At 41.5% G+C, this 22,896-nt stretch overlaps 1 protein-coding gene and 1 pseudogene across 1 annotated transcript in view; both read right to left on the minus strand.

The window, feature by feature from the left end:
* Positions 1-443: 443 nt before the first annotated feature.
* Positions 444-855, minus strand: LOC129624249 (40S ribosomal protein S23-like; annotated as a pseudogene).
* A 10,234-nt stretch (positions 856-11,089) lies between these two features.
* The window catches only part of LOC129624250 (ATP-binding cassette sub-family C member 4-like), a 180,227-nt gene continuing 168,420 nt past the window's right edge, over positions 11,090-22,896 (minus strand). The window contains exons 30-31 of the mRNA XM_055541910.1: positions 17,804-17,938; positions 11,090-12,947 (exon numbers count right to left, since the gene is read on the minus strand). Of these exons, the coding sequence (XP_055397885.1) occupies positions 12,927-12,947; positions 17,804-17,938 (156 nt within the window). The 3' untranslated portion in view covers positions 11,090-12,926. The remainder of the gene's footprint in view (positions 12,948-17,803; positions 17,939-22,896) is intronic.

Consider the following 22,896-nt stretch of genomic DNA (forward strand, 5'->3'; position numbering starts at 1 on the left):
CCTGGGGGCTTGAGGGAACTGATCCTAAAGTCAGTGACAGGTAATTCCCAGGTTCAGTGATAAAGAATGTGCCTGCCAATGCAGGAGACACAGGAGATGCAAGTTCGATCCCTGGGTCAGGAAGAAGCCCTGGGGGAGGAAATGACAACCTTCTCCAGTATTCTGTTCTTGCCTGGAAAATCTCATGAACAGAAGAGCCTGGTGGGCTACAGTCACAGGGTCACAAAGAGTTGGACATGAATGAACACAGGCAGTGACAAGTGCCTATGATATCAAGCATCAAGAAGTGCAGAGGTGTAATGTAATAAGCATCCCAATAAATAGCAGCTGCCCCTTATTCTGCTCTGTGTGACAAGGATGTGCTTTTGCTTAACTATCATATCACATTTCATTTTTTTTTGGTATATGAAAATTTATTACTATCATTCTTTCATCATCAAAATTTATGATCTTGGTCTTTCCTTCTTGCCTTTGTACAAGGCAAAAAAAGAGACACTGGATACTTTGACAGCCTTAAAGTGGACTCCAGGAATGTCACCAACAGCATGACCTTTGAAACAAAATCCAGCAACCAGAACTTCATCATTTTCCTCAATAAAATTCAAGCAATCATCTCTGGGTACAAAAGGCTGTGATTTTTTACCACTCTTGGTGAACTGAACCCTGACACATTTGCTGATGGCAGAATTTGGATGTTGGCTTCAACCCCTATTTTTTCGAGCACAATTCTCTTGGCATGAGAAGTGCATCTAAAAGGGTTGGCCTTCAGGGCTGTGCCCAAATGGGCTTTATTGTACTGTTACCATGCCATTTCAGGGCTTGTCGGTGGCTACAGAGCTTCCTGGCTAAGACCATGACGCTTGCTCATCCTACCAGCACCATGAGCCTGAAAGAAAGACCATCATGTTTAATTTTAACACAAGCTCGGAGGGTATTAGGATGTTAGGACCCCCACCATTTTACAGAGCTTAAGGACCTTGCTAGAGGTCATAAGACTCCTAACTGACAGATGCGGCCTCTGAGCCCCGGTGGAACTGCACAGTCTGTCCGCGCTCCACCTGTGTCCCGTGGGACCAGGAGGTGTCCCTGCCCAAAGACCTGCTCAGCCTGACACCCTGGGTGGGTCCATGTGGTCCCTCCAGGGGCCTGCAGCCCCTTTGCTCCTATTGCCCCTGACTCAGGTCCTTCCTTTTGCAGGGCAGCCCCCAAGAGCCCCATGGTCAGCAGGAGGACACCCTTGCCCCATTTTAGCAGCTTCTCCCTGCAGCCAACTCCCGGGGGTGTGGTCAGGCCAGGTTGTGAGGAGAAACATGAGAGAGGCAGGAAGGTGTGAGCTTGTGGTCAGCACCTTCCTCTGACCTGGGACCGCCCTCTCTTCTCCTGACACTTCCTGCCACTCCGGGCAGCTCCTCTCAACGCCCCACCCCCCTCCATTACAAGTGCTCCTGTAGCTCTGCTGTGGATCAGAGTCACCAGGGGAGGAGTCAGAATGCAGAATCATAGGCTCCAGCCCCAAAGGTCTGATCCAACATCCCAGTCCCAGTGGATTGGGATGCAGGGGGTCCTCTGAGCACATTCTGAGAAGCATTTAACAGACCTGCCACTCACATATGTGGGCCTTGGGTCAAGAATATAAATGAAGCCCATCCTATATGTTTAAAATATTTAAAAGTTATAAATCAAGCTAACACACTGTCAAGTACACCGTCATAACCACCTGGCAGGCTGGGATTCCTGGACCCTGGAGTTTGGAGCTAGAAGGCAGGACAGCAGAGGGCTGGGCTGACCCAGCCCCCAGCCCTCCCCCTGCTCTTCCCACCTGTGGTTCTGACCCTCTTTGTGCCCTGAGGAATCTGCTGCTCAAGCAAGAGCATTACAGCCTTCAAGTCCAAGCTCAAGCCATCCTATTCCGCCCCATAAACAGCTGTATCTAGACTACCTGTCAGGTTGGGACACGGGTCCCAGGAGGGAGGCCTGCACTGGCGCTGGGAGCAGGGGTTGTAGGGTCTAGGTGCTCAGAGCATGGCCTGGAGAGGGCGGGGCTCCAGGTGGCCACACGCCCTGGTCTGCTCTGGCTGCCTGCACCTGGGGGAAGGTGCAACCGCAGGATGAACTGAGCAGGGCCTCTAAACCAGTGCTTCTCAAACTGTACTGTGAGCAGGATCCACCTGGGATCTGGAGATTTTGTCAGTAGGTCTGGGGTAGAGACCACAATCACGTGTTCCTAACAGCCTCCCAAGCCAGCTGACACTGCTGGTACTCAGGCCTCACTTAAAACAGCAGAGCTCTGGGGCAGGGAGGGCAGAGATTTCCTGTAAAGGACCAGGAAGTACATTTCCAGGCTTTGGGGGCCTTATGGTCTATGCTCAGAAAAACATCTACTTCTGCTCCATTGACTACGCTAAAGCCTTTGACTGTGTGGATCACAACAAACTGTGGAAAATTCTTCAAGAGATGGGAATACCAGACCACCTTACCTACCTCCTAAGTAACCTGTATGCAGGTCAAGAAGCAACAGTTAGAACCGTACATGGATTGACTGCCTGGGTCAAAATTGGGAAAGGAGTATGACAAGGCTGTATATTTATATTTATTTAACTTACATGAAAAATAATGTGCATATTTGTACAACTGAATCACTGTGGTATAGCAGAAATTAACACAACATTGTAAGTCAACTATACTTAAATAAATTTTTCTAAAAACAAGGAAAAAAAAAACAAGGGTGTTATTAAGTTCTTTATTAGTAATGTGTACTCTGGTTACTTGCATGGCCTGTGTTTGCTGGATTTTCCCACTTTAGGCAAACAATTCTTCCTTAAAGAATTAAGCTGAGAAGATACTTTGAGTCCATGAAATGTCGTGTTCCTCTCAACACCCACGCCCTGACATTCACCATGTAGTCAGCCATTGATTAATTTTGGCTGAATTATTTATGACAATGATTGCTGTCACATGGTACTTTTCTGTCAATCTGTCTACATTTGTGAGCTGGCTTTCTACTACAAAATAAGAGCTTTCCCTTCCTCATAGCTATTCTATATCTTATCAGAATCAGTATAAACTCAAGGATTAAAAAAAAAATCATTGTTGTAAAATGTGGGGTGTAAAACCCTCAATCCTCTGTTCACCATTACTTACCACATTTCTAATGTGATATAAACTCCATACCAGAGACTCATTTTTTGCTAGGTAGTCTGCAAAATTTAATCTTAAAAATGTTTTTCATGTAATGTTCTCCAGAATTAAATATGATTAGCTTTTGGATCAAACATGGTTTGGAATACCCAAAGATTCCACCTATTTGGATGGATACTTATGAGCATGTTTACTGAATGGAAAAGAGAATTTAGTCAGAAACATGCAATGTATACTTTGTGCAGAACATTCTTAGTGTGTTTAACTCTTAACCTTGGTTCTTCTTTAATTTTATTTATTTTAATTGGAAGAAAATTATTTTACAATATTGTGGTGGTTTTTGCCATACATCAACATGAATCACCCTTGGGTGTACATGTGTCCCACCATCCTGAACCCCCCATCCCATCCCTCTGGGTTGTCCCAGAGCACTGGCTTTGAGTGCCCTGCTTCATGATCGAGCTTGCACTGGCCATCTATTTTACAAATGGTAATATACAAACACCTTTCAATGCTATCCTCTCATACCGCACCACCCTCACCTTCTCCCACATAGTCCGATAGTCTGTTCTTTACACCTGTGTCTCTTTTGCTGCCTTGAATATAGGATCATCATTACTGACTTTCTAAATTCCAAAAATATGCATTAATACACTGTATTGGTGTTTTTCTTTCTGGCTTACTTCACTCGTATAATAGGCTCCAGTTCCATCCACCTCATTAGAACTGACTCAAATGTGTTCTTTTTATAGCTGAGTAATATTCCATTGTGCATATGTACCACGACTTCCTTATCCATTTGTCTGCCAATGGACATCTAGGTTTCTTTCATGTTTTAGCTATTGTAAACAGTGCTGGAATGAACACTGGGGTACATGCATCTCTTTCAATTCTTGTTTCCTCAGTGTGTATGCCAAGCAGTGGGGTTGCTGGGTCATATGGCAGTTCTAGTTCCAGTTTTGTAAGGAATCTCCACACTGTTCTCCATAGTGGCTGTACTAGTTTGCATTCCCACCAACAGTGTAAGAGGGTTCCCATTTCTCCACACCCTCTCCAGTATTTATTGATTGTAGGTCTTTTGATGGCTGCCATTCTGATTGGCCGGAGAAGGCAATGGAACCCGACTCCAGTACTCTTGCCTAGAAAATCCCACTGACGGAGGAGCTTGGTAAGCTGCAGTTCATGGGGTCGCTAAGAGTTGGACATGACTGAGCTACTTCACTTTCACTTTTCAGTTTCATGCATTGGAGAAGGAAATGGCAACTCTTTCCAGTGTTCTTGCCTGGAGAATCCCAGGGACAGGGGAGCCTGGGGGGCTGCCTTCTATGGGGTCGCACAGAGTTGGACACGAATGAAGCGACTTAGGAGCAGCATTCTGATTGGCATGAAATGATACCTCATTGTGGCTTTGATTTGCGTTTCTCTGATAATGAGTGATGTTGAACCTCTTTTTATGTGTTTGTTAGCCCTCTCTATGTCTTCTTTGGAGATATGTTTGTTTAATTCTTTGGCCCACTTTTTGATTGCACTGTTGTTTTCTGGTATTGAGCTGCATGAGCTGCTTCTATATTTTGGAGATTAATTCTTTGGCAGTTGTTTTGTTTGCTATTACTTTCTCCCATTCTGAAGGCCGCCTTTTCACCTTGTGTATAGTTTCTTTTGTTGTGCAAAAGCTTTTAAGTTTAATTAGATCACAATATGCCAGAAAATTTGGAAAACTCAGCAGTGGCTACAGTACTGGAAAAGGTCAGTTTTCATTCCAATCTCACAGAAAGGCAATGTCAAAGAATGCTCAAACTACCGCACAATTGCACTCCTCTCACATGCTAGTAAAGTAATGCTCAAAATTCTCCAAGCCAGGCTTCAGCAATACGTGAACTGTGAAATTCCAGATGATTAAGCTGGTTTTAGAAAAGGCAGAGGAACCAGAGATCAAATTGCCAACATCCTCTGGATCATGGAAAAAGCAAGAGAGTTCCAGAAAAACATCTATTTATGCTTTATTGACTATGCCAAATCTTTTGACTGTGTGGATCACAATAAACTGTGGAAAATTCTGAAAGAGATGGGAATATCAGACCACCTGACCTGCCTCTTGAGAAACCTACATGCAGGTCAGGAAGCAACAGTTAGAACTGGACATGGAACAACAGACTGGTTTCATATAGGAGAAGGAGTATGTCAGGGCTGTATATTGTCACCCTGCTTATTTAACTATATGCAGAGTACATCATGAGAAATGCTGGGCTGGAAGAAACACAAGCTGGAATCAAGATTGCTGGGAGAAATATCAATAACCTCAGATATGCAGATGACACCACCCTTATGGCAGAAAGTGAAGAGGAACTCAAAAGCCTCTCGATGAAAGTGAAAGTGGAGAGTGAAAAAGTTGGCTTAAAGCTCAACATTCAGAAAACAAAGATCATGGCATCTGGTCCCATCACTTCATGGGAAATAGATGGGGAAACAGTGTCAGACTTTATTTTCTGGGCTCGAAAATCACTGCAGATGGTGAATGCAGCCATGAAATTAAAAGACGCTTACTCCTTGGAAGGAAAGTTATGACCAACTTAGATAGCATATTGAAAAGCAGAGACATTACTTTGCCAATAAAGGTCCGTCTGGTCAAGGCTATGGTTTTTCCAGTAGTCATGTATGGATCTGAGAGTTGGACTGTGAAGAAGGCTGAGCGCCAAAGAATTGATGCTTTTGAACTGTGGTGTTGAAGACTCTTGCGAGTCCCTTGGACTCTAAGGAGATCAAACCAGTTCATTCTAAAGGAGATCAGTCCTGGGTGTTCACTGGAAGGATTGATGTTGAAGCTGAAGCTCCAATACTTTGACCACCTGATGGGAAGAACTGACTCATTAGAGAAGATCCTGTTCCTGGGAAAGATTGAAGGCAGGAGGAGAAGGGGACTACAGAGGATGAGATGGTTGGATGTCATCACTGACTCGATGGACATGAGTTTGAGCAGCCTCTGGGAGTGGTGATGGACAGGGAAGCTTGGCGTGCCAGGGAAGCCTGGCCAAGACTTTGGCCACCTCTTATCCAACAAAGAGTTGGACATGACTGAGTAACTAAATTGAACTGAAACTAGAACAGGAATTTAACTCTTTCTAAATTATCAGTTCAGTTCAGTTCAGTTGCTCAGTCGTGTCCGACTCTTTGCGACCCCATGAATCACAGCACACCAGGCCTCCCTGTCCATCACCAACTAACTCCCAGAGTTCACTCAGACTCACGTCCATTGAGTCAGTGATGCCATCCAGCTATCTCATCCTCTGTCGTCCCTTTCTCCTCCTGCCCCCAATCCCTCCCAGCATCAGAGTCTTTTCCAATGAGTCAACTCTTCACATGAGGTGGCCAAAGTACTGGAGTTTCAGCTTCAGAATCATTCCCTCCAAAGAAATGCCAGGGCTGATCTCCTTCAGAATGGACTGGTTGGATCTCCTTGCAGTCCAAGGGACTCTCAAGAGCCTTCTCCAACACCACACTTCAAAAGAATCAATTCTTCAGTGTTCAAATTTATTCACAGCACAACTCTTACATCCATACATGACCACTGGAAAAACCATGGCCTTGACTAGACAGACCTTAGTTGGCAAAGTAATGTCTCTGCTTTTGAATATGCTATCTAGGTTGGCCACAACTTTCTTTCCAAGGTGTAAGCGTCTTTTTATTTCATGGCTGCAGTCACCATCTGCAGTGATTTTGGAGCCCAGAAAAATAAAGTCTGACACTGCTTCCACTGTTTCCACATCTATTTCCCATGAAGTGATGGGACCAGATGCCATGATCTTTGTTTTCTGAATGTTGAGCTTTAAGCCAACTTTTTCACTCTCCACTTTCACTTTCATCGAGAGGCTTTTGAGTTCCTCTTCACTTTCTGCCATAAGGGTGGTGTCATCTGCATATCTGAGGTTATTGATATTTCTCCCGGTAATCTTTATTCCAGCTTGTGTTTCTTCCAGTCCAGCGTTTCTCATGATGTACTCTGCATATAAGTTAAATAAGCAGGGTGATAATATACAGCCCTGATGCACTCCCTTTCCTATATGGAACCAGTCTGTTGTTCCATGTCCAGTTCTAACTGTTGCTTCCTGACCTGTGTACAGGTTTCTCAAGAGGCAGGTCAGGTGGTCTGGTATTCCCATCTCTTTCAGAATTTTCCACATGTTATTGTGACCCACACAGTCAAAGGCTTTGGCATAGTCAATAAAGCATAAATAGATGTTTTTCTGGAACTCTCTTGCTTTTTCCATGATCCAGAGGATGTTGGCAATTTGATCTCTGGTTCCTCTGCCTTTTCTAAAACCAGCTTGAACATCAGGATGTTTACAGTTCACATATTGCTGAAGCCTGGCTTGGAGAATTTTGAGTATTACTTTACTAGCGTGTGAGATGAGTGCAATTGTGCAGAAGTTTGAGCATTCTTTGGCATTGCCTTTCTTTGGGATTGGAATGAAAACTGACCTTTTCCAGTCCTGTGGCCACTGCTGAGTTTTCCAAATTTGCTGGCATATTGAGTGCAGCACTTTCATAGCATCATCTTCCAGGATTTGAAATAGCTCAACTGGAATTCCATCACCTCCACTACCTTTGTTCATGGTGATGCTTTCTAAGGCCCACTTGACTTTATATTCCAGGATGTCTGGCTCTAGGTTAGTGATCACACCATCGTGATTATCTGGGTCGTGAATATCTTTCTTGTATAGTCCCTCTGTGTATTCTTGCCGCCTCTTCTTAATATCTTCTTCTTCTGTTAGGTCCGTACCATTTCTGTCCTTTATTGAGCCCATTTTTGCATGAAATGTCCCCCTGGTATCTTTAATTTTCTTGAAGAGAACGCTAGTCTTTCCCATGCTGTTGTTTTCTTCTATTTCTTTGCATTGTTTGCTGAGGAAGGCTTTCTTATCTCTTCTTGCTATTCTTTGGAACTCTGCATTCAGATGCTTATATTTTTCCTTTTCTCCTTTGCTTTTCACTTCTCTTCTTTTCACACCTATTTGTAAGGCCTCCCCAGACAGCCATTTTGCTTTTTTGCTTTTCTTTTCCATGGGGATGATCTTGATCACTGTCTCCTGTACAATGTCACGAGCCTCAATCCACAGTTCATCAGGCACTCTATCAGATCTAGGCCCTTAAATCTATTTCTCACTTCCACTGTATAATCATAAGGGATTTGATTTAGGTCATACCTGAAAGGTGTAATGGTTTTCCCTACTTTCTTCAATTTCAGCCTTAATTTCGCAATAAGGAGTTCATGATCTGAGCCACAGTCAGCTCCTGGTCTTGTTTTGGTTGACTCTATAGAGCTTCTCCATCTTTGGCTGCAAAGAATAAAATCAATCTGATTTCGGTGTTGACCATCGGGTGATCTCCATGTGTAGAGTCTTCTAAAATTAGTCTTCTAAATTTTAAATGCTATTAAAAACATTGATAATGTGATAGTATATCCTTTTGAAAGCCAGTATGGCCTCATTTTAAACATAATTATGACGGTGAATAAGAAGGAAGTACTGGAGAGGGTAGTACTGATTAACAACTAATCACATATCCAACATTGTTCGAAAGCAGTGTTTCTCAACTGTCTGGAATTACATATCAGTTTTATTTAATTTTACATTTTCAGCCCATTGCAACTTAGTCACTGATCCACTGTGCAAGGCTAGTATGCACCTCCCCCGTCAAGTGCAACACTCACATTGGTCTCTGGGCTGTTCAGGAACACATCCATCTTAAGTGTGGAATATCATGGCAATAGCTGATGGCTCTGAGTTTCTAGCTTTCTTGAGTTTCCTGTACTTACTTCTAATGGTTATAAACAGTTCATGAACTGGAACTAGTGCGCAGACCACACAGTGAGTGTCACTGTCAGAGTTAATCTTTACAACAACCCTCTGTGAATCATACTATCCCCACCTCAACTTTCAGACAAAGACACTGAAGCACAGTGGACTTCCCAACCTTAAGAGCCCATGGTAAACAAGAGCAGAATTTGTATCCAAACCCATTCAGCAATGTCCAGAAACAGTATTTGTCCCTAAAGGGTGACCCCAGAGCTTGTGCTCCTCCCTGGAGGCTTATGTCATTTTAACTACATGTGGAGGAAGAACAGTCTGATTTAGGCCATCAGATGAGGCCCTCCTCAAATTCACCTTCTATAGTCTACAAACCTCACTCATTCACACTCATCTTGTTCTCCTCTCCTGGTGGTTAGGAATCACCAAGGTCAGTGATTCCACTCTGTGTCTCTGGATGCTCTTGGTCCATCCATCATCCCAACCAAAGAACTCCAAGAGCAGGAATCATATCCATCTTCCAGATGAAGAAGCTGAAATTCAGAGGTTAAGATACTTGCCTAAGTATGTAACTAAGGCTACATGGCTGAAGGGTGTCCATAGTCCATTTTGTCAAGGATGGTGCCAGTTTATTTCCCTAGCACTCAGGCTGGTTACTGCTTTCCTTTCATTCTCAAGTATCCCATTCTGTGCAGTACATTCTTCAGACACCCACACTGCTAGTGAGAGCAGAGAAAGACCTAACAGGCAGATCAGTGTGACTGACTCTAAAACCAGGGCTTTCTGTTATCCCAGGCTACTTCTTAGAATTCCAAAATTACAAAGTTGATAAGGAAGGTTTGTTCTCAGGCATCATTTATTCATTCAGCAAACATTTACTGAGTGCCCCCGATGTGACAGACACTGTGCTGAAAGATGTAATTAAAAAGTGAATAGAACACAGTTTCAAGTCTTTTTCTCATTTGGTTTAGTGAGAAAACAGACCATATGGATAAAGAAAGCTGGGCGCAGAAGAATTGATGCTTTTGAACTGTGGTGTTGGAGAAGACTCTTGAGAGTCCCTTGGACTGCAAGGAGATCCAACCAGTCCATTCTGAAGGAGATCAGCCCTGGGATTTCTTTGGAAGGAATGATGCTAAGGCTGAAACTCCAGTACTTTGGCCACCTCATGCGAAGAGTTGACTCATTGGAAAAGACTCTGATGCTGGAAGGGATTGGGGGCAGGAGGAGAAGGGGACGACAGAGGATGAGATGGCTGGATGGCATCACCGACTCGATGGACATGAGTCTGAGTGAACTCTGGGAGTTGGTGATGGACAGGGAGGCCTGGCATGCTGTGGTTCATGGGGTCGCAAAGAATCGGACACGACTGAGCAAATGAACTGAACTGAGACCCTATGAATACTCATAGTCAGGGCAGGCTACATAGTTTACATAACCTGTGTAAAATGTAAAGAACAGGCCCCTTATTTTAAAATCACCACACTGGATGACAATAGGACACTAACCAAGTACGGTTCAGTTTAAACGAGAGGTGCTCAGGGTCCTACAGAAAGACGAGTTACCTAGGATGATGACTGATCCTAAAGTGACTTCCTAGAAGAGGTGACGACTGGGCTGACCCTAGAAAATGAGATTTCTCCCCTTCATGGACCTTCTCCTCTATTTTTTAAAGCAGAGGGTATTGAGGAGAATCACTAACTCATCATTTTGACTTACACATCAGTCATCAAGATTTTCCCCCACAGTACATCTTCATCACCTACCTTAGAGCTGTGACACAGGATGTGGGGGGACATGGAGATGTGCAGTTCAGACCTCCCTTCAAGGACTCATTGCCCAGCTGCTGGGGGTGCTGCCAGTGGGCAACCTTAAACCACCAGGCTGCATGCAATGATCCTTCCAGGTTATAAAGACCAGCCATTGGATGTGTCAGGACAACCCTGAAGGGCCATCTTCATTCCAGATGCCCCATGGGATCAGCTAAGGTCATCCAGCCAGGGATCAAGCTGGATCTTTCCTTCTGCCCTATCCCGTTTCTTCCCTCCTGATTCCACAGTATTGATTCCAAGGGCAGTCATAATAAACACCCCAGCACTAAACTCCATCTGAGTCTGCATTCCAGAGAACCAGCCTGCAACATGTATCAGAAAACATTCCAGTACTCAGGGAGGAATTTTATTTGAAAATTACTGGTTACACATGTACTTAAAACATTTTAAAACCCCCAAATAAAATACAAAATGGTGGAAACAAGGAGTTTTTGTATGAATATCATTACCTTTGGTTTAAAATCCACAACCTAATGTCTGACCAAAATGAAATTGCTATATATTAATAAAAGAAAAATATTACATTTAAATACATGAAAGTGCCATTTTATATAAAAGGCTGAATGTTAGCAGTTCCACATGTTCAATCTAATAGAAAAAAGCCACTAGCATTTGAAATTTAGAGAACATTATACTTATGAATAACTCATGGGTAAAAGATATAGTTAATGAATTAAATTAGGAATTAGAAAATACATAATACTTTGGAGAGTGGTTGGTGGTAAGTACCAAAACTTGTAGGTTGTATCTAAAGTGGATCACAGAAAAATTGTCAAATTTATATACTTATGTTAGAAAAATAATGATATTATTAATCTGTTTCCAATTTAAGAATTTAGAGAAAAAAAATCTCAAAATAAAGGAAAAGTTGAAAGAAAGAATGATATGATGAACTAGAAAGAAAAACAGAGTATCAAGCAATAATTTGATTCTTTGAAAATAAGAAAAAGTTATACAAGATTATTCATAAAAAATGAGAAGCCTCAAAGAAAACTAAAAGGCTAAAAGAACACAGAGATGATGCAGAGATTAAATATGTAAGATATTGTGAATACATTTATGCCAATCAAGCTCAAGACTCACAGGAAAAAGATCTACTTCTAGAAAAGTTAAAGTTACCAAAATGACTCTGCAGAAATAAAACACTGAAGAGGAAGCACATAATTACCGAAAGTTACCCAGACAATGATGGCTGCACAACACTGTGAGTGTGATTAATGCCAAATTGTGTGATTAAAAATGGTTATATGGCAAATTTTATGTTATATATATTTTACCACAATTTTTTTAATGTAAAAAAATAAAATCCTCCATCTAGAAGACAGTCTAGAACATGTCTGTCTTTCATTAGCAAATCCCCTAGAGGGGTTCCTACTTTGATAAGGCATATTTTCTATTTTCTCTCCTTCTCTTTTAGAGGGCTTCCCCAATGGCTCAGTGGTAAAGAATCTGCTGGCAATGCAGGGGGACACAGATGAATGTACAATATTGCCCTTCTGTATTTTAACCATATATTTTTTGGAGGGTGACATCTCTGTCTTCTATAATGTCACTTAAACTACATGTACTGTATGTTTTTCCTATTTTCTCTGTAGTAGTTTAACTAGAGGTCTTTGAGTGGAAAATGGATAGTAGTTCTGTTAAAGGAAGTGGTGACACAAAACGGCAACTCACACAGTCTTCAAGAATCTGTAATATAATTAGAAAGTAATATGAAATTCTGGGAACAGTAAAAAAAAAAAATTGTAAGAACTTTTTCTCAAATCTTAGAAAATGAGTTTGGCTCCAGAGTCTCTCAGGACACAAAACCTGGGAGACAGCTTTTATCAGTGGCCTGCACCTCTGATTTGGATAAAAAAGAAAATAGTATAACACATAAATAAACACAATAAATCCTTTTGCAAGAGCTTGAAGTCACTGAGTGAAGTTGGAGAAAAATTATAGATTAATATCTTGTAATATGTCAATATCTGTTGCTGGTGTAAAAATAGAACAACATAATTTACGCAGTGCAGAAACCAATTGGAACAATGGAATAGACGTGAACTCATGGTAGAATCACAGAGTTGACTCAAAAGTTGTGAAGGCTGAAGGTTGTCCATTGGCCATTCATAATATTCATAACCACACGGTCACTACGACAGATATCTGGTTATTTTCTTTCAGAGTGCACCTGAGGGGGGTAAAGACAAAAACCACACGTTTATGAGTTTTAAAGTCCTTCTCCTAAGGCAACACATTCTCAGGTCCACGGCTTCATGTGAAGCAAATCACATCACCACTAGAGGCACAATAGGAAAAACCAGGGGTGTGTTTATTCTATGGAGGAAGAAGCCCCATTAAAACCTTCATTGGGGCTGGACATAATGCCAAACTATCTGTACATACACTTGAGTTCTGATCATTCTGATTCACAAATATGTTTTTAAGACTATGTAAAGTTTAAAAATAAAATAAAATTAAAATAAAATAAAAAAAAAAAAAAGACTAGAGTAAATTGATAAGTAAAATCATCTTACTAACTCAAAACCTGGAGAGAAATTAAAAACAAGGTAACAAAGAGGCTGGGAAATCTATTAATAGTGCCTGACCAAGGGTTTCTCATTTTCACATATAAAATGAGCACAACAAATTTGGATGTTAATATCAGGGTGTAATCCCTATATTTTATAAACTCTGATTAACAAACATAGAAAATAAGGAGTAGGAAATGGAGAAAGCATAATAATATGTTCTTGCCCGGAGAACTCCATGGACAAAGGAGCCTGGTGGGCTACAGTCCATGGGGTCACAAAGAGTCGGACACGACTGAGTGACTAACGCACACACACACGTAGTCATTAAAAATAATGAGATAACCACATGCTTGGATATAATCTGAGATACAACATTAAGTGAAAAAAAGAGAAAGAATCACTATCATTTGTGCTTAGAAACAGAAATTTTCTTCCTGATACACAGAACATCTCAACAGAACAGTCAACAGTGGTGCTGGGGCTCCACCTTGGGAGGGAGCTGTGTGATGACAGGATTGGAGAGTGATCTACTTTTTGTTCATAAATTTTAAAAAAGTATTTTAAAAAGTTCTTAAATTTTGTAGCATTAGATAAGCCACGTGTTTTAAAATATATTATTACAAATACATTTTAATTTTCTACAGCAGAGGCCCCCAACCTTTTTGGCACCAGGGACCCAGTTTCTAGAAGACACTTTTTCCACAGACAGGGCGAGAAAGAGGAGGGTCAGGTGTAAAGTGAGCGATGGGCAGCAGCAGCTGAAGTTTGCTCCTTTGTACACCACTCACCTCCTGCCATGTGGCCCAGTCCCTAACAGCCCACGGACCATACGAGTCTGGCCCGGGAGTTGGGGACCCCTGATTTAGAGTCTCTAAGCTATTTAGAACTATGGGTGTATTCTTTATTACTAGAAAGCAAGTCTTCCGTCTACAGCCTTTTAAAAAAATGATCCCATTGTAAAACACTCTATATTCTCAAAGCCCTTAAGTATCTGCTCTCTCATCTGATCCCTGTGATAAGTGTGAAGAAGCCGGCAGGGCTGTAATCCCTGATCTATACACAGGTGAGGACCTGAGGCTCAGAGGCCCTGGGGGACACAAGGCCACGTGGATGCTAAGTGCCTCCTCCATCTATTCAAATGGGTCCGGGCTCCCAGAGCTCGGATATGAGGATTTTATAACTTCTGGGCTGTATTAAGTGATTTCATGAATAGACAAAATGACACCTCTGTTACACACTGGGAACAAAGAAACTTCAGAAAACCTCAACCAGCTCTGCTTCATCACAGAACAGAATGGATAACAGGCATTCATTCTTTGAGCTGAACTGTGTCCCCGCTAACTTTACATGTTGAAGTCCTAAACACCACAGTCCCTCAGAATGTGACTGTTTGGAGACAGTGTCTTTAAAGAGGCAATAAAGCTAAAATGAAGTCATACAGGTGGGTCCTAATATAACAGACTGGAGTTAGATTAAGAAGAGGAGACCAGGACACAGGCTCACACAGAGGGAAGAGCATGTGGGACACCGAGGGAAGATGGCGTCTCCAAGCCAAGGAGAGAGACCTCAGAGGAAACCAACCCTACTGACACCTTGACCTCAGACTTCTAGCCTCCAGGGCTGTGAGGAAATAAGTTTCCATTGTTTAAGTCACCTGCTCTGTGGTCTTTGTATGGCAGCCCTATCCCCTATCAAACTAATGCCCCCTCCAGCTTTATGTATCTAAAAGGTACTTTCTCTGCTATTTCATCGATCAGGGTCAATCAGATAGTGATCAACTCGCCTGAACAGTTTGTTCAAGAAAATGTGATATGGAAGCACCTTCTCCCAGATGTTGAGTTTTCTTTTCAGATGAATGAATTCTGTTCTATCCGTGAAACCTTGTGACTGAGGCTCATGCTCCCAGTGTTATAGCTCTGAACAATACATTGATACCTAATGCTTGCATATTCAAAAAACTGATAATCTGACAGTTTATCCTCCTAAGAGGATGCAGAGTATGCAGAAATAATGTCAAGATGGGATGAGAATCAAGAACTGCATTTGTTTCTGTAGAGGTGACCTGAGCCAGTGGCAGGACTGAAATCTAAGAGTGAGGTTCTGTCACCCTGTGAACTTGAGTGATTGCCTCCACCTTGGCTACCATGTGAAAGGAGCAGTGTTCTCAGACGTGGCACAGAACACAGAAACCAGGACTGCACTTAGCCTCCCCAGAAATTCCCCCTCTGTCTCCCTGGACCAGCTCTGTGACCTTGGGTGAGCCCTGGACCAATCTCTTCATCCATGACATGGGATAAAAAAGGGCAGTCATGAGGATTAAGTGAAATCATACATGCAAGAACTGTGTAAAATAAATGATAAAGAACTATACAAATATAACTTACCATTAATATTGTTAGAGTAGGTTCAGGATTAATAGACCAGGAATCACAAGATTTCTAATTCTATGACCTATGTCTGTTTCTGTACATATCATATGTGACACTTGGTTTAAAATATATACTTAAAGAACAGATTTCTAACTCTGTGTCCGATGCAAACTAGCTTAACACCAGTTATATACATGGGACCACATTCCTTCAAAGAGGACTTAGTTTCCTCACCTGTAAAATGAGGATGTTGAATGCTATTATCTTATCTGAAAATATCTAAAATTCTGAGATCAGTTTCTCATTGCTCAATGTCTAGCTCATACATAAGGATAATATAGTTTTTCAATGAACACTTTGACACATAAGTGGGGACACCTCTCTTTGATGTGTAATGCCTAAGTTCTAAAAACAAAAGGGTTTTAAGAGTCCTGATTGTTTTGGGACTAGGTTATATGGGGAATCACAAATGATTATCCGGTCTCAGGATGGAAACTCTGACTGGGAGACACTCTAGTAGATGAAAGCACTCTGTGAATTTTTGGCACAAAAAATACAGAGCTCCATGTTCATCTTAAAATTTGCATACAGTAAGTACCGACAAAAAGCTATCTCCTACCCGATGAACAGTGGAAGGTACTGCTGTGCATTTCCTCATTTCTAAGGAGGATTGAGATGAAACAGTGACAGAGGGAATTTAGGCCACATTTTAGATACATTTTTCATACAGAAATACTGTTAGATTCTGGGACATGTGTTTTTTTTTTAAACAGGTATTTTAAATATTACACAAGTAATTTTACTCTACTTACAAGTGAAAATCTGGGAAATGCAGAAATGAAGAAGGTAAAATGCATCTATAATTTAATAACCAGAGAAACAGTTTTAATGGGGAAGCCTCATCACATAAGCTGGAAACCTCACCCCACCTTGAACCACGCATCTCAAGTGGTAAGAACACCACACCTTTCCTCCCTCCCTCTATTTTCCCATCAGTGTCAGTCCCACCTTATTCCAGAATGAATTACAGGCGGCTTCATGACAATTGCTAAATCCCTCAAACTAGACCTCAGTTGTCACATCTGTACAAGACACTACCACCTCACCTTTGTTAGAAAGACACCATGTGAGTGAACGTCACTCATCCAGTACCTTCTTCACACCATGTATAGTGCTTATTGCTTTTAACACACCTCATGTTCAAGCGGAGAAGGCAATGGCACCCCACTCCAGTACTCTTGCCTGGAAAATCCCATGGACAGAGGACCCTGGTGGGCTGCAGTCCATGGGGTCTCTAAGAGTCGGACATGACTGAGCGACTTCACTTTCACTTTTCACTTTCATGCATTGGAGAAGCAAATGGCAACCCACTCCAGTATTCTTGCCTGGAGAATCCCAGGGACGGGGGAGCCTGGTGGGCTGCCGTCTATAGGGTCGCACAGAGTCGGACACGACTGAAGCGACTTAGCTGCAGCAGCAGCAGCATGTTCAAGCACCATCCAGAGTACAGTGTTAAGGTATTGTGAATTCCTGATTTATCCTAATGACAATCTACCTTCTTCTGGAAGTTAGAGGGAGCATGGGTGGGGAGGGGGTAACTGGATAAAATTTTAAACAACAAAGAATTAGGAATTAAGTGACAGTATCATGTAGGAGTTTTCTTTACAGTTTAGAAACAGAAGCAACTTATACCTTTCCCTGGTTAATCTTCCTAGACTCAAAGTATTCCAAAATGTTTTCCTTACACTCTCAAATTTCATGGATATTCCTTGACAGCACTCACATCACAAAAGTGCTAAGCACCAGTCAGAATGATACGTAAAGGGTCTGCAAAATGAGAGTGTTCCATGCTCTAAGGGAATCTGAACCTAGGGTCCAAGTGTGTGGTGAGTCCTATCTCAAATCTGTCTGTTAGGCACAGGTGCATGTGCACAGAAGTGCACACTCATCCTACACCCCATCCCCACCACTGTTGCAGATTCTCAGCAGACCTGCCTTCAACCTGCCACATGCTGTTAAGACCCAGCCATGAAGCTTAGTCTCTGGAGGTTTATGACTGAAAAGGGCACAGAGACCCCTGGTGGAGATTCCGGAGAGTGAATCTGGAAACAAACTTCAATTACAACACCCTGCAGCAGGCTTACCTGTTTTGCCCTTTCAATGAGAACAGTGGCCTCCACCTCACCCAGTTGTTGCACCATCTTGTAAAGCAGGCTGTCTCTATTTTGCAGCAAATCATATGACTCATTATATTCTAACAGTTCCCCTGAATCCAAAACCTGTTAATCAGCAGAAAGAAACCAATTAGCACCAATGTTTCACAGTAACATATTGGGTGTGTGTGTGTTAAGTCGTTTTAGTTGTGTCCAGCTCTTTGTGACCCAATGGACTACAGCCCGCTAGGCTCCTCTGTCCATGGAATTCTCCAGGCAAGAATACTGGAGTGGGTTGTCATTTCCTTCTCCAAGGGATCTTTCTAACCTAGGGATTGAACCCATGTTTCTTATGAACCTCCTGAATTGGCAGGTGGGTTCTTTACTATGAGCACCAAATGTTTCACAGTAACATAACTCGGATAATTATTTCAGAAACGGGCAGGACAGGGAGAATAGAGAGAATCTATCTGGGTGGTAGGCCTGCTGGTGTTTAAATGATTTGATTACCCTGTTTTACTAGACAGACAAAGGCCTAATGTGATCTTTTATTATTATAAGGTTATGGGAAAGGAAGAAAATGGAAGTTTTACACTAGGATTACTGGCACTTAACAGGCTGAAGCATCTAATACTCTGCCCAGGGCATTTGGGGTTGTTATCATTAGTCAGTGCTTTTAGCTCTCAGACTCTGAGCTCTGAGGGATATTTATAGAGATACACAGAGTTGGAAAATATCTTGATTCAAGAAAACCAAAGTCAATTTATCTAAAATGTAGGTTGATGTCATGCAAACCAGATGACAGTGACCTGACAGCAAATTGTCAATTTGGTTTGACAGAATCTGATCAATATTTGGGGAAAAAAGGGTGCTTCTAGAATTTCTTCAGGGTTCTGGATTACTGTCAGCTTCTAAGAGGGGCAGAATCCTTTATATGAGAGGTTAAAATACTTCTTAAAGTTGGCTGTGGTTGTATTTTATTACCCTGAGAGTGAAAGGCTGGCAAAAGGAGGTGCTACATAGCAGCATTAGTAGAACTGCTCTGCACACACACACAAAAATCTGTATAAATCCAATTTTCTCCTTGGATAAGATCAAAGAAGCAATTAAGAAATTGAGCTTGTAATTCTAGAGATCATGGCCCACATAGCACATGGAGGCACCCCAATCTAAATTGCCTAGGACCTGAATCTGTTTTTACAAATTATCTTTCTGTTTCTTTTTCTTTCTTTCTTAAGGTGCCTTCCTTTCACTCCTTTTATTATCATTAAAAGGTCTGCTGGGCTTTCCAGGTAGCTCAGCTGATAAGTAATTCACCTGCAATGCAGGAGACCCCTGTTCAATTCCTGGGTTGGGAAGTTCCCCTGGAGAAGGGATAGGGTATGCACTCCAGTGTTCTTGGGCTTCCCTGGTGGCTCAGACCGTATAGAATCCACCTGCAGTGTGGGAGACCTGGGTTTGATCTCTGGGTTGGGAAGAGCCCTTGGACAAGGGGATGGCAACCCACTCTAAGGTTCTTGCCTGGAGAATCCCCATGGACAAAGGAGCCTGGCCGGCTGCAGTCCATGGGGTCACAAAGAGTTGGACCCTTGAGCGACTAAGCACAGTAGGTCTGTGCTTACTGACTAAGCACGATGAAGTGAAGTGGAAGTGAAAGTTGCTCAGGCATGTCTGAATCTTTGCAACCTCATGGACTATACAGTCCAAGGAATTCTCCAGTCAGAATACTGGACTAAGCACAATATGTCTGCTAATTGGAAATTGAAAGAGAGAGGAAGGGGCTCTTAACTCCCTCTTTCTACTTTTTAGTGACTTTGGTTAATGATTTATTTTTTTGGTGGGGGAGGAGGGAGTGTCTAAAACAATATGCTCATATGATATAACTATAAAAACAGTTCTGATGTTAAATAGTATTTCATTCTTCATTTAGAGTAAATGTATCTTAAGAGAAAATGCTGAAACTCTATAAACAAGACATAGGTTGTTTTTCCATATAAATACAGTTAATTTCATTCTTTGTATTTAATTAAAAATAGTTATTAAGTCTCATAAAGTCTCATCTCTGGTTAATCTTTTGTTTACTTCTGTGGATCACTCCTAAGAGCAGCTCTCTCAAAAGAGCCCAGGAATAACAGAATCTGTATCACTCACATAATAATTTATATCTTCTGTAACTTGGCCAACTTAGATGTTCTGATTGTATAATTTTACTTAAGTATGACAGGATAGAACATAACTACTTATTCTGATGCCAAGGAAGAAAAAGCACAATTTTAAAACACAGGTATGCAAACACCTATGATCAATTAATCTATGAAAGAGTAATCAAGCATATAAAATGGATAAGATAGTCTCCTTGGTAAATAGTACTAGGAAAGCTGGACACCTACATGGAAATAAATGAAATTAGAACACACTAATCTTTTTGTATATGTACAACCATACAAAATAAACCATATACAAAAATAAACTCAGAATGGTTTAAAGACCTAATATAAGGCTGGATCCTATAGAACTAGAGGAAAACACTGGCAAAACACTCTTTGACATAAATCACAACAATATTTTCCTAGATCAGTCACCCAAAGCAAAAGAAAAGAAGCAAAAGTAAACAAATGGGACCTAATCAAACACAAAAGCTTTTGAACAGCAGAGAAGACCACCAACAAAATGAAAAGAAAACATTGAATAAATGGGATAAAATATTTACAGATGATGCAACCAACAGGGGGTTAATATCTAAAATATACAAACACCTCATATAACTCAATATCTAAAAACCAATAACCCAATCAAAAAATGGACAGAAGATCTAAATAGACATTTCTTCAAAGAAGACATACAGATGACCAACAGGAAAAGATGCTCCACATCACCAATTATCAGAGAAATGTTAATCAGTCAAAATGAGGTACCACCTCACATGGGTCAGAATGGCCATCATTAGAGTCTACAAATAACAAATGTTGGAGAGCGTGTGGAGAAAAAGTATAACTTGGTGCAGCCACAATGGAAAACAGTATGGAGATTTCTGAAAAAAACGAAAATAGAGCTACCATACAATCTAACAATCTTACCACTGGGCATGTATCAAGAAAAGACAAAAAGATACATACACCCTAATTCAAAGAGATACATACACCCCAACATTCATAACAGCATCACTTACAATAGCCAAAATATGGAAACAACCTAAGTTTCCATCAACAGATGACTGGTTTAAGAAAATGTGATACACACACACCAATGCGCGCGCGAGCACACGTTTGCACAGTGGAATATCCCTCATATCACAATAAATGATGAAACACTGCCATTTGTACCAACACGGGTGAAACTAGAGAATATCATACTAAGTGAAGTAAATCAGGCAGAGAAAGACAAATATGATACCATTTATTTGTGGAACATAAAAAATAATACAAATGAATCTACATATAAAACAGAAGCAGACTCACAGACACAGAAAATAAACTTATGGTTACTAAAGAGGAAAGGAGGGGGCATAAAAATTAGGACTATGAGATCAACAGATACAAACTACTATAAATGAAACAGATAAGCAAAATGGGCTTAATGTATAACACAGGGAAGTATATCCAATATACTGTAATTACCTATAATGGAAAATATTCTGAAAAAATATATACATATTTAGGTGAATCACTTTGCTATACATCTGAAACTAACAAAATACTGTCAATCAACTATATTTCATGTTTACAAACAGGAGTAATACATAGCCAAAACACACTTGAGAAACACTTAAGTAAATTTTCATTAATTTCTGAATTAATTCAGCAAACACATATTGCACATTTATGTGCACTGATGGCATTTTGCTGGATGCTGTGGAAAATGAAAACACACAAAAGCCAGAGACCCTGCCCCTAGGGAGCCTGTACTGAGAGGAGAGAGAGAAGAAAACCTCAAGTGTGTATCATGCAGGTAAAAAAGCACAACAAGGAGGGTTCAGTAACAGAAGAGATGACTCCTGGTCAGAGGTTCTGAGGATGAGCTTCAGGGAGGAGAGAGGGCAATGAACTAGGCCTTGAAGAAAGGACAGGCATGAAAATGCAGAAACAAAGGTGGATGGGTGGACAGTGGTCATTCCAGACACATGGACTATCATGGGCCAAGTGGACAGGAAATGAACCTGGCATCTCCTTGAGGGCAGGGTGATGCAGTTTTCCTTGTTCACTGCTGCATCTCAGGGCCCTGGCATTATACAAGATAAGTAACAGGCACACAGTAGATGAGAGTTTAAAATTAAATACAAATGAAACTAAATTCAGGGTGTGACTGGGTGATAACCCAATGGTGTGATCTGTCAAAACTACAGGGTGAGATCAAGGCGAAGATAAGTCCAGCTGGCATGGGAACAGCTAAGGCAGGGGATACAGGGATGACAGGATGAGGGATGGGGAACTGGAGGACCACATGCTTCAGGTGGAAGGCTGAGGACAAGAGGGAGAGTGAGAGGGGAAATGAGGGAGGGACAAACCAGGGCTGAGGATGGAGGCTTCAAACTCATTTATGTTAAATACTGGAAAAGATAAAGAAGAAGAGATAGTCAGAGAGGAGGGGGAGTTGAGAGGAGCAGGAGGGCAGTGCAGCCACAGATATTCCAAGGAGCTGTCCTACACATAAAAACTAAATGGACCCACTGCAAGATAATACAATTTATTTTCATTGGCAGGATGCCATCAGTGACAATGGAGTGGCTTCAGGGAGAGGTGGGGGCAGGAGAGGTTGGAAGAAAAGCCTAGTAAGAAAGAGATGCCAATCAAACAGGACACTAACAGATGGAGAAATATACCATGTTCGTGGATTGGAAGAATCAATATAGTGAAAATGAGTATACTACCCAAAGCAATCTATAGATTCAATGCAATCCCTATCAAGCTACCAACAGCATTCTTCACAGAGCTAGAACAAATAATTTCACAATTTGTATGGAAAAACAAAAAACCTCGAATAGCAAAAGTGATCTTGAGAAAGAAGAATGGAACTGGAGGAATCAACCTACCTGACTTCAGGCTCTACTACAAAGCCACAGTTATCAAGACAGTATGGTACTGGCA

This window comes from Bubalus kerabau, chromosome 12, assembly GCF_029407905.1.
Source record: "Bubalus kerabau isolate K-KA32 ecotype Philippines breed swamp buffalo chromosome 12, PCC_UOA_SB_1v2, whole genome shotgun sequence".
NCBI lineage: Eukaryota > Metazoa > Chordata > Mammalia > Artiodactyla > Bovidae > Bubalus > Bubalus kerabau.